The 12,495-nt window shown below is 45.6% G+C and overlaps 1 protein-coding gene across 1 annotated transcript in view; it reads left to right on the top strand.

Moving 5' to 3' along the window:
* Positions 1-763, top strand: part of Stk36 (serine/threonine kinase 36) — a 29,673-nt gene extending 28,910 nt beyond the window's left edge. The window contains exon 27 of the mRNA XM_051154080.1: positions 97-763. Coding sequence (XP_051010037.1) covers positions 97-246 — 150 coding nt within the window. The 3' untranslated portion in view covers positions 247-763. The remainder of the gene's footprint in view (positions 1-96) is intronic.
* The last annotated feature ends 11,732 nt before the right edge of the window (positions 764-12,495 follow it).

The following is a 12,495-nucleotide window of genomic DNA, read 5'->3' as shown; positions in this document are numbered from 1 at the left end:
TCCCTTTTCCCAGTTAAAGGGGAATCCCTTGCATGTGCCTGCAGCACCATTTCTCACCCTCATGTCACATCCTGTCATTTGCTTCCTAACCCGCAGGCGCTGGTATCCCTGGGCGCCAGTGAGAAGTTAGCCTTGCTCTCTTCAGAGAATCAGTTACTGCGGAATAGCAGCACCAGGCCTGCCTCTGCCAGACACTGCAGGAAACTCATCCACCTCCTGCGCCGACCCACAGCACATGAGCCCTGATTCCTGGGACTCCACTTCCAGCCTTCATGATCCTACTGTTGCCAAGTCTTCCTAACTCAGCTGAGAGCTGAAGAGACTGAAAAAGAGTGATAAGCTGCCAACTCCCCTACAACCAAGAAGCTAAAAGATTTTCTTATTAAAGCTCCTTTCCCTAGATTCACAAAGATCTGAATCAGTAAACTTCATCACTGTTGGTGCCAGGAGAAATTCCTTCCTTTCTACATGCAGGGGTCTTTCCTCCAGTAATGTGCCTTTAACCCCAGGACCACACCACCCACCCAGGCCTTAGAAAACAGATAGCTTTATGGAGCTCCTGTAATCTGCCCCACTATTTTTGCCTTAACCACACTGTTCTCTAACTCAGCTCTATCCTGTGGAGATAAATGTCATCACCCCTATTAGTGAGGGGCTCCTCCACCCTTAGCCTGTTTTCCTTCCATGGGTGGTGCGAGTGTATCTACAGATAAAACACACACACACACACACACACACACACACACACACACACACACACACACTTATTCTATTTGTAAACACTTAGTGAAAAATGTGCCTCACCCTACTTGAAGTTTCCAAGGTAAGGGGTTGGGAGGCTCAGTGCTTCCTCTGCCTTCTCTGACATTGGAAGCCCTGTGATCCTGTTCACACAGGATCCTAGTGTGGAGAACTGTTTATACCTTTCAAGACAAGGCCAATGGAGCTGATGCACAGAAGACTGAGACTAAACAGGTAAATCAGGGAGCTTTGAGATGATAATACACTCGGGTTTTTGTTTGTTTGTTTTTTTGCCTCTATAGAGTTTTATTCAGTGGGTGTCTGAGCCTAGAAGAAGGTGCTGGGCCTCTTGGTGGTGCAAGAGTGGCTTGTGCTAGCGCCACAACACGTGTTAGGACAGTGGGAACTTGATCTTGGACCAGGCTGGCCTCGACATTTTTATTTTTATTTTTATTCCTACTTATTTTTTTTATTAATTTATTCTTGTTACATCTCAATGGTTACCCCATCCCTTGTATCCTCCCATTCTTCCCTCCCTCCCATTTTCCCCTTGTTCCCCTCCCCTATGACTGTTCCTGAGGGGGATTACCTCCCCCTGTATATGCTCATAGGGTATCAAGTCTCTTCTTGGTAACCTGCTGTCCTTCCTCTGAGTGCCACCAGGTCTCCCCCTCCAGGGGACATGGTCAAATGTGAGGCACCAGAGAACGTGAGAAAGTCATCCTACATTCATTTTAATAGTTAGTGCAGTGTCAATATATGTGTACTCCTAGCTATTTATAGAGTGGCTATTTATGGAGACCAGGATTTACCAGAAAAGAGTGTTTGACAGTCCCATTAGTTAGAATTGCACATAACTGGACATGTCAATTTACATGAAAGGGTGTTTGGCAGACACATTAGTTAGAATCTAACTGCATGTGTATTAGGAAGCTTAACTGGGAAAAGCTTCCAGGGCTCTGACCGCTCCATCCCATAATAGGGGAGACGCCTCTTGGTGTGGCTCAGTAGTGAGTGCTTGTTATGTATGAGGTTCTGGGTTCAGTCCCCATCAGACAGGAATGGGAAGAAAGGTGCCTTTTTGTCCTTTCTTAATTAAAGTTTGTAAGAAATGAAAGTTTGATTATTTGTATTTTATAAGGAGCTTTCTCATTATCTGCTGTTCTTACTTATTCTTCACTTCAGCAAAAGTAAGATTTCTCTAAGACCCTCTTTAAATACACACAGACACTTCTTTTGAGACAGGGTTTCTCTGTATAGCCCTGGCTGTTGTAGAACAGGCTGGCCTTGAACTCAGAGATCTACCTGCCTCTGCCTCCTGAGTGCTGGCATTAAAGGTGTTTACCACCACCACCAAACCCACACACACACACCCCTGTACTTTATATACCAGATATTGTTTGAAGCTCTAGGAATGGAATTGTGCCTGTCACAGAGATTCCATTCTGGTTGGAAAAGTGGAAAACTTGTTAAAATAAGTGAGTTGGAACTCAGTGGAGTGGCAGCTACTCAAGATGCTGAGGCAGGAGGAGTACATTCTTGGAAGTCCAAGACCAATCTGAAGAACATAGCAAGAATCAACCTCACAAAATAAGCCAATTAAATGAACTGTAGAGAAAGGTGATTCTATAAGTACTTTGGAATAAAAATAGCAGAGAAGTATTTAAGAAGTAGCTTTGAAGCTGGGCATGGTGGCGCATGCCTTTAATCCCAGCACTCAGGAGGCAGAGGCAGGCGGATCGCTGTGAGTTCGAGGCCAGCCTGGTCTACAAAGTGAGTCCAGGATGGTCAAGGCTACACAGAGAAACCCTGTCTCGAAAAACAAAAACAAAAACAAAAACAAACAAAAAAAAGAAGTACCTTAGTACTTTGTACACAAACCCTGTCTTAAAAAACCAAAACTGCCAGGTGCAGTGGCGCATGCCTTTAATCCTAGCACTCGGGAAGCAGAGGCAGGTGAATTGCCGTGAGTTCCAGGCCAGCCTGGTCTACAAAGCAAGTCTAGGACAGCCAAGGCTACACAAAAGACCCTGTCTCAAAAAAAGAAAGAAAGAAAGAAAGGAAAAGAAAAACCAAAAACCAAATAAATCAAAACAAAACAAAGTACTAAGCTGGATGGTCAAAGCAGGCCCTTACCTAGAAGGTGCATTTGAGTTCACATTTGAAGGAAGTGGCTTGCACTTTGAAGAAAGTTTCCTGAGGGAAATAGAAAGGATGATCACTCCAAAGGCCCTGACACAGAAGCATGCCTGCCATGCTTGAGTGGCGAGGAATCCAGTTTACATAAAGCAAAGATGGGGGACACAGCCAGACATGGAGACTCATGCATGTGACTTCTTCATTAAGTATGCAGAAGAAGCAGAATTGTGAATTTGAAGCCAGCTTAGACCATATAGTGAGGCCCTGAATCAGAAGAGTGTAGGATAAAGTAATGATGGGACCAGATGCTGCAGGCTTTGTAGATCTCGTGGGGTTGGTTAAGAGTTTTTAAATGGGAGAGCTTAGCACAGAGGAGCAATGTGATTTACCTTATGTTCCAAGAAGGGTTACTCTGAGAGCCAGGGAGTAGCTCAGTGTATAAGTAACTGCTAACTGTGAGGACCTGATTCCAGACCATCAGGACCCATATAAAAGCTGCACATAGTAGTGTACTGTGCTTCTGTAATCTGAGCGCTATGAGGGTAGAGATAGGCAGATCCTCCAGCTTTGCTAGTCTGATAGCCAAAACAGCTTCAGGCTCACTGAGACCCTGTCTGAAAAAATAAGGTGGGGAGTGTCACACACAATCCCTTTGTCCTGGTGCTATGAACTGTGGCGCACAAAGGAGGATGGGAGGCGGGGTGAGCGATTTAAGAAATGGCCCAGGCAAATTCGAGGCCAACCTGGTCTACAAAGTGATTTTAGGACAGCAAAGCCTACACAGAGAAACCCTGTCTCGAAACCACCCCACCCCACCTTCCAAAAACGGCAATAGATAGTGGTATCTTTTTTATTTTTTTGAGACAAAGTCTTGTTATGTAGCCTTGTCTGGCTTGGAACTTACTATGTAGACTAGGAGAGTTTCAAACTCATAGAAGTCTGTCTTCCTCTGCCTCCCAAGTGCTCGGCCTCAGTGCATGCATCACCACACCCAGCAGAGAATGGCATCTTGAACCGGGTATATTGAGGAAGCAAAAACATAGTCAGATTTTTTTGGTTTCTTTTTTTTTTTTTTTTTGAGACAAGGTTTCTCTGTGTAGCTCTGGCTATCCTGGAACTGGCTTTGTAGACCAGGCTGGCCTTGAATTTACAGAGATCTGCCTGCCTCTGCCTCAGGAGTGCTGAGATTAAAGGCATGCGCCACCACTGCCTGGCTCAAAGTAGTCAGATTTTAAATAAAGTTTGAATATAAGGCAAACAATGTCTTATCTGGTCAGATGTGGGAAGGTGACCAAAAATTAAGCAGGCAAGGATAACATCAAGGTTTTGGCCTGAGGGACTGGAAGAAGGAAGACACCAGTGGGATGGTGACGGAGTGGGGAGAGTCAGCTTTGGACACATCAAGTCTTTTGGCTGGAAAGTTTCAAAATAGGAAGTAGAGGTAAGAGGTTATATATTTCTATGATCTCAGAATAATTATAAATTCAAAGCCAGATCAGTTTGGGGACGTGGTGTTCATGACATGTGGAGGACAGAGAGCAATATCAGGTGTCTATAGCTCGCCACCTTAATTTTGAAAAAGGGTCTCGGGCTGGAGAGATGCCTCAGTGGTTAAGTGCACTGGCTGCTCTTCCAGAGGTCATAAGTTCCCAGCAACCACATGGTGGCTCATAGCCACCTATAATGTGATCTGATGCCCCCTTCTGGCATGCTGGTGTACATGCAGGTAGAGCACTGTATACATAATAAATAAATAAATAAATAAACTTTAAAAAAAGGGGAGGGGGTCTTACTGAACCAAAGCTTGTCTTGAAAACAAACACACAGACATGTACACCATATACGTACAACATTAAAGCCAAGGAACAACACCATCTGAATGGATACCATGCTCTTTTTTGGAGGGTGGGGGGTATTTTAACACAGGGTTTCTATGTGTAGCCTTGGCTGTCCTGGAACTCACTCTGTAAACCGGGCTGGCCTAGAACATAGAGATCCGCCTGCCTCTGCCTCTCAAGTGCTGGAATTAAAGGTGTGTGCCACCAACGCCCACCTCCATGTTCTTTTGTTGTTTGGGCATTTTAAGCAAATCTCAATTTACTCATAAGTACTTGGTGTATGTATTAACAGTAGGACTGTTTGCTTTTAGCCAAATTACAGTACTGTGCCCAATGACAAAATAGTAATAGTTTAATATTAACTACTTCATCTTCCATTGGTGGTGTTTACTCATAGTTTGTTCAAATGGCGTCTAAACAGACCATTGCATAGATTGTCTTACAAGACTCAATATAGGGGCCAAGGAGATGGCGCAGTGTAGAAAGTACTTGTTGTACAAGCATAAGCGTCTGAGTTTGATTGCCAGAACCACATAAACACCAGGCCCTATGACGCATGAACACACACAAATGCACACACATATGCAGATATGGTTTATACCATTTTATTAAAGAAATGTTTGATTGACCAGCAGAATTTCCCACAATTAGACTTGTTGATAGGCAGTTCGTGCAGTGGATTGGCTGCAGGTGGCCGTGGCCCTTTTTAGCTCAGCTGTTGTTTCCCCTTTTTTTTTGGTCATCTTGGACGTAAGAACCGGAAGAGCCGAACAGTATACTTCTTTCTCAGCTCTTTGGAAAGAAGGGAAGACATGACCTTCCTCCGAATGTGAGAAGGTGTTTTGAAATGGTGTTTGCGGTTCTTGCTTCAGTCAGAAGTCACGAAGGGACTGAACTTCATTTTGGCTATCCAGCGATGGCTGCAAAAGGAGCAAATCAAAACAAAAACAAAAGCTTTATTTTAAAAAAAGATTTATTTATTATTATGTATACAGTACTCTGCCTGCATGTACACCTGCTGGCCAGAAGAGGGCATCCTGTAACCTTATAGATGGTTGTGAGCCACAATGCAGTTGCTGGGAATTGAACTCAGAACCTCTGGAAGAGCAGTCAGTGCTCTTTTTGAGCCATCTCTCCAGCACCCCCTGAGTGTCATTTCCATTGGAGAGAAGTCATTTTTCTTCTCCTAGCAGGTATAAATGACAGCTCCATTGTTAACCTCTACCCTAGTAGCTAGATTTACATTCATTCATTTGTTCATTTAAAAAATATATAAAATGTAATAAGATAAAAACTATCCCATTGAAGTCAAACAAAACAGTCCAACAGAAGGAAAAGGGTATAAGAGAAAGCACAACAGCTGGGCAGGGTGGCTTACGGCTTTAACCCCAGCCCTTGGGAGGCAGAGGCAGGTGGATCTCTGTAAATTCAAGGTCTGGTCTATGAAGCAAGTCCAGGACAGCCAAGGCTACACAGAGAAACTCTGTCTCAAAAAACCTAAAGAGAGAGAGAGAGAACACAAAAGGAGGCCCACTTATTCCCATGCTCAGGAATCCCGTAAAAACATTAAACTGGAAGCCCTAATATAAGCTTAGAGAACCTGGTGCAGACCCATGCTGGCCCTGGGCGCGGCTTCAGTCTCTGTGAGTTCATACGCACTTTGCTCATGGTGACTTTGTTTTCTTGGTGTCCTCCATTCCCTCCTGTGTTTTTTTTTTTTTAACAAAATCCCAGACATTCAATTTTACCAATAAAGACTAGGGAGCCAGATGCTGGGGTAAAAGCCTACTAGCTCACAGAGGCAGAGAAAGCACCCAGCTGACCTTCCTTCTCAGCCAATGTGACAAAAGAATAGGCAACCTCCTTCCCCACACTGTCTCCAAAAAGCTTCTCATACTACACCTTCCCTCTCCCCGTAATTTAGCTACTAATTATGCAGGTTTTTAAAAAAGACTTATTTATTATTATGTATACAGTATTGTGCCTGCATGTACACCTGCAGGCCAGAAGAGGGCGTCATATCACATTATAGATGGTTGTGAGGCACCATGTGGTTGCTGGGAATTGAACTCAGGACCTCTGGAAGAGCAGTCAGTGCTCTTAACCTCTGAGCCATCTCTCCAGCCCCTAATTATGCAGTTTTGAAGCGGCTTCTCCATTCTTTCTAATGTCTTTTCCAGGGTTCTCAGGTGTCTGATGTGATCTTTCTGTTAACCTATCAATAGCATATCCACAACTGGGATACGAACCTCACAGTGATGCTTCTTTTTCCTGTCACTTGGGTACCGCTTCTTGAAACGTTTCTACTCCTGGACTCTCTTATCTTCTAGCATCTCGTGTTCTGGGTTTCCTCGCTGAAGTCTCTTACATTTCTGCTCCCAGCTCTGTGAAACTTTTGCTTGCAGCCCCGACTTGGGCACAGTCTGTCTTGACATCCTGCTCATAGGCTTGTTGCTCTGCGTAGTGGATGGCTCTGTACTGCAGAAGCCCAAAGTCCTGCTCATAGGCCTGACAGTGGTTACGTGATGAGTGTTTCTTGTCCAAGCTTTAATACCTGGCAGGGGAAGGCAGTGACTGGTCAGGTTCTCTTCTTTGATCTTTGAGAGTCAGTGGCCAAGGTGTTCAAAGACCTCCCCCGGTCACCTCTGAGCTTTATTAGTTTTGACGGTATTCACAACTTTTCATTTCCTGTGGAAATATGAACAAATGTGTGTCCCCATTGCAATACATTTTGCTGATTTGCATTCTGATGTTAACATATCCTCATAGCATATAGGTTGATTTAATTCCACAGGTTTTTTTTTTTTTCCTTCTTTCTTTCTTTTCTTTTTTTGGTTTTTCGAGACAGGGTCTCTCTTGTGTTAGCCTTGGCTATCCTGGGCTCACTTTGTAGATCAGGCTGGCCTCAAACTCACAGAGATCTGCCTGCCTCTGCCTCCCAAGTACTAGGATTAAAGGCCTAGTTTTAATACCCTACAGTAATGATGTCCCTGGCACATTTGCTTTTTTCTGAGGGGAGGTGGGGGGTGGGTCTGGGGGAAAAGGGAGGTGGGGGAGAGGAGGGAAGAAAACCTTCAGCTGGGATGTAATATATGAGAGAAGAATACATTTAAAAAAGGAAAAAACATAACCCTCAGACTGGAGAGATGGCTTATTGATCAAGAACATAGCATGAGTTGCTCTTGCACTGGACTCACATCAGACAGCTCACAACTGCCTGCAACCCCAGCCCAAGGGATTCTGATTCCTCTGGCTTCCTCAGGCACTATTATGCAGATAACCCCCACAGACACATGCACATACCCCACCCCCTACAGACACATACCCTTACCCATCCATACACAGACACATGGCTAATGAAAAATAATATTAAAAAAAAAAAAAAAAAAGCCGGGTGTAGTGGCACACGCCTTTAATCCCAGCACTCATGAGGCAGAGGCAGGCAGAGCAAATGGGAGGTGGGTGGCACTAGACTCAAGTTGCCATGCTTGAGACTTGGCCCATTTCTAGAACTGAAACGGTTGCAAGCAAACAGAAAGACAAAACAAATCCTGCCGGGGTTCGACTAACGCTCGGGAGGAAATTTTTCCTGTATAGAGACAGAACACTAGACACGAAGAAGGGGGTAAGTCTGCAATCTGATCAAACCCCGTTTATTGAAAAATTTCACAAAGTATATATAGGCACAGAGGCATGGGTATTTGCATAAGCAAAGGTTGCTATGGATACCTAACTCTGGAATGTTCCAGCAGGTATCTACCTTTACAGCTGCTATAATTGCAGGAGAGAAATTCCAGGAAAGTCGTGAAGGATCTGGTTAGTCAGGAAAAAGCTCCCAGAACTGCTGCTCGCAGGCACCTGGCCTTTAATCTGATCTTATCAGTAGTCTCACCGGAAAAGGAGTATCTTGGGGGTCTAGAGTGACCAGCCCCCACAATAAACCACAACAGGTGTCTAACTGCCAACCTACAACAAGGTCAGCTAGTTTCTCGTGAATGGCAGACTTCTGGAGAAGTAGGAACCTAGGCTCTGAAAAGATGGAAGAACATTGGCCATGTAGCCCATCCCCTACACCGGTATGGTGAGAAAAAAGGACCAAATTCATAACTGCCACTGTCCTGAGAGGCAGCAGGCTCCGTTCGGCCAGAAACCAAATTCTAAGCAGCCTATCCAGTAACTGGGCTCTGCCTGAATCAGAAAATCAGACCCAGTCTGGAATTCCTACAAAAGATTCTTAGTCACAAGAGTCACACAAAGACAAAAAAGAAAGCAAAGTACAAACTGACAAAATCAGACTGCAGGAGCGACCTGCTTTGTCTCTCAAACTTGAGGTTGTCTGTCTCCTCCTTCTGTCTGTCAGTCTCATCAACACTACACATACAACAGTCATTGGACACACAGACATGTTCAGCTCGCTGATTATGTGAGGTTGCAAGCCCTAGTCTTAACATCTGTCCAATGGTCAAGTACTACCGTCAAGGGGTTAGATTCCTTCTGTCCCATGTGTCTGACACAAACAAACGAGTAGACAAACACAAAAACGCATAGACAAATACAAAAACAGAGGCGCCTAAAACTGAAGCCAAATCTGCTTCACAGCGGCCAAATCGGGAAACTGGTTGCTCCAGCTGCCCGCGAGTGGGACATCTCCTGATCTCTCCAACAGGGGTATACCATCCCCTGGCAGATGCATCTGGCAGATGCAGAGCGGTGACTTCCAGAAGCTTGGACCGGTCCAACCAAAATGAAACCAAAAGACAGACAATCGGCACAACGAGACACACAATAAGCTGTGGCCACCTTACCTTTCCTCAGCTAGAGTCTCGGTTCTCAGGTGGGCTCTTATCGGGTGTTTCGGGACAGGTATGAGGGTGTGGTTTTTCTTGGAAAGTATAGACCAGCCCTGAGGCCATCTCAGAAGGTACCGAGTGGCCAGGGTTGAAAAACAACTTTTTTATCTTGTCAGAGATAAAGGAGAATAAGAATGAAACCTTCAGCCAGGTGGTGGTAGCGCTCGCCTTTAATCCCAGAACTTGGGAGGCAGAGGCAGGTGGATTGCTGTGAGTTCGAGGCCAGCCTGATCTACAAAGCAAGTCCAGGGCAGCCAAGGCCACACAGAGAAACCCTATCTCAAAAAAATAAACCAAAACAAAAGAATGAAACCTTCTGGGTATCAGTTCTGTGGGGCGAATCCCTTGGCATAATTCTTCAGGAATCTCGCAGATCCTCTGCCCAACAGGTCCGAATTTACAGCCTCCGCCCCCTCACCACTCCCTCCCTCTCACCTCTCACCACTTCACTGTCTCTTAACCCTTCCCCCCTACCCCCACCCCCCCCCCCCCCCTCCCCACACCCCTCATGTGCCACATTGATGGTGCTTGTTTTGCAATACAATAGCCAGGCCAGAGTTCCACCGCCCCCCCCACCTTAATCCTAGACCCAAAAAGTCTTATCACAAGTTTATCTCAGTGGGGTCAAGCCACCCAAGACTGCTTTCACCTTCCACAGATTATGATAGGCCCTGGTCCCAGCACATCCTACAGGCATGACAAACTGTAGGTCAGAGGTTTTGTGGCTGGATTGGTGTCCTAATCCCTCTACTTTGTGGGGCACCACTGAGACGTTGAAGTCTGGGATATCAAGATAGCCAGTTAAGCTCCCTTTCTCATCAGGGCTCTCTCTTCCCCTGATCTGGGAACCCCCAGATCCTCTAAGGAGCTTCACATAGGCCTTAGGGAAGATAACATCCCTGGCCTTTTCCTGATAAGAAACCTGTTTAGCTGGGTGTGGTGGCACACGCCTTTATTCCCAGAGGCAGAGGCAGGTGGATAACGGTGAGTTCAAGGTCAGCCTGGTCTACAAAGTGAGTCCAGGACAGCTAAGGCTACACAGAGAGACCCTGTCTTGGGGAAAAAAGAAAAAATAACAACCAACCAAACAAAAAGAATCCTGTTCATCAAGCACCTAAGGATTCCTGGAGTACCCCACCCTATGCTAAGGAAATCCTAGCCTTAAGCAAATGACCTAATCATACCTAGAAGTTCTTCTTCCACCCACAGAATAATTAAGTACTGTGTTTTTCTTGTTGTGATAGGATTCCTTGCTACTGCATGTAAACGAGGTACTAAACCACTGCATGTAGATTAAGTATCCTGGCACCCCTAGCCCCAGCTTACCAGACACATTCACCCACAAACCCCACTCCACTGCCCAAGGGTTATAAAGAAAGGCTGGCTGGCATGCTTGATTGAGTGCTCTCAACATTCTTCCATCATGACCATCTGAGACTCAATGTATTCTGGGGAAGAATCGCCAATGGATGTCCAGGGCTTAACCAAGGAGCTGTAATGTGTTTAGTAACATCGTGGGCTTATGGAGCTTCCGAGTCTCCACTGCCCAAGACTGCTTTCACCTTGGGCCTAGCCTAAGGCAAGGTCACATTCCTTCCACAGATTATAGTAGACCCTGTACCAGCATTTTTATTATAAAAGAGCTAACCTGCAGCATTCGGTGGAACATCATTTCCACCTCCCCTCTGGTGAGACCTGGAGCCTTGCCTAGCCCTGAGCACTGTAAGCCTCCCCCGAGCTAGAAGCAGGATGTCTTTGACTTCGAGGATGTCTGTCAGTTCTCGTCGGGAAGCAGGGCAGCACTTGCACCAACCGGCTGAAATGGAACCCAGGTCACCCACTGGATGCTGAATGACACTACTTGGAGTCTTGCCTGGTTACAGAGGATGGCCAGTTCAGGCTCCATGTCCCCCATTACTAGGAGTCTTTGCTAGTGTCACGCTCATAGATTCCATGGGGTTTCCAGTGCACCACATTTCTATGTCACCCCTGAAGTGTTCCCCAGGTCCTTTCATCTTCCCCAGTATTCTCCTCCTCCACCCCCCACCCCCCACCCCTGACCCCTCCTGTTACCATCCCCACCCACTCCAGTAGAGCCAACAAATCTATTCTATTTCCCCTTCCAGGGGATATCCTTGTGTCCTCCCTTCAGCCATCCTTGTTACTTAGCCTCTCTAGATCTGTGGATTATAGGATGATTATTCTTTGCTTTACAGCTAATATCCACTTATAAGTGAGTATGTACCAAGTATGTCTTTCTGGGTCTGGGTTACTTCACTCAGGATGATTTTTTTTTTTTTTTTTTAATTTATAGTTGAGCAAGTGTCCTTGTGGTAGGATGGAGTGTTCTTTGGGTATCTGGCCAGGATGGGTATGGCTAAGTCTTGAGGTAGACTGATTTCCAAAGTGTGTCTGTACAAGTTTGCGCTCCCACCAGTAATGGAAGAGTGTTCCCCTTGCTCCGCATCCTCACCAGCATAAGCCGTCACTTGTGTTTTTTATCTTAGCCATTCTGACAGGTGTAAGATGGAATCTCACAGTCATTTTGGTTTGCATTACCCTGATAGCTAAAAATGTTGAACATTTCACAGCATAGATAAAACAATCCTATACAATAAAAATATCCAGAGGAGCTGGGCATGGTGGCTCATGCCTTTAATCCCAGCACTCGGGAGGCAGAGGCAGGCAGATCGTTGTGAGTTCAAGGCCAGCCTGGTCTACAGAGTGAGTCCAGGACAGCCAAGGCTATACAGAGAAACCCTGTCTCAGAAAACAAACAAAGTTCCTCATGGGGCTACACAGGAACTTTTAGTTGATTCCAGATTCCAGTTAAGTTGATAGCCAAGATGAGCCATCACACCCCCTCCCTGGTTTCATCAGCTGTGCTTACTTTCATTCACACATAAATATACACATATAGAGACCTG

This window comes from Acomys russatus, chromosome 12 (genome assembly GCF_903995435.1).
Source record: "Acomys russatus chromosome 12, mAcoRus1.1, whole genome shotgun sequence".
NCBI lineage: Eukaryota > Metazoa > Chordata > Mammalia > Rodentia > Muridae > Acomys > Acomys russatus.
Note: the sequence above shows the minus strand (reverse complement) of the source record. Positions and strands in the feature narration are given on the sequence as shown.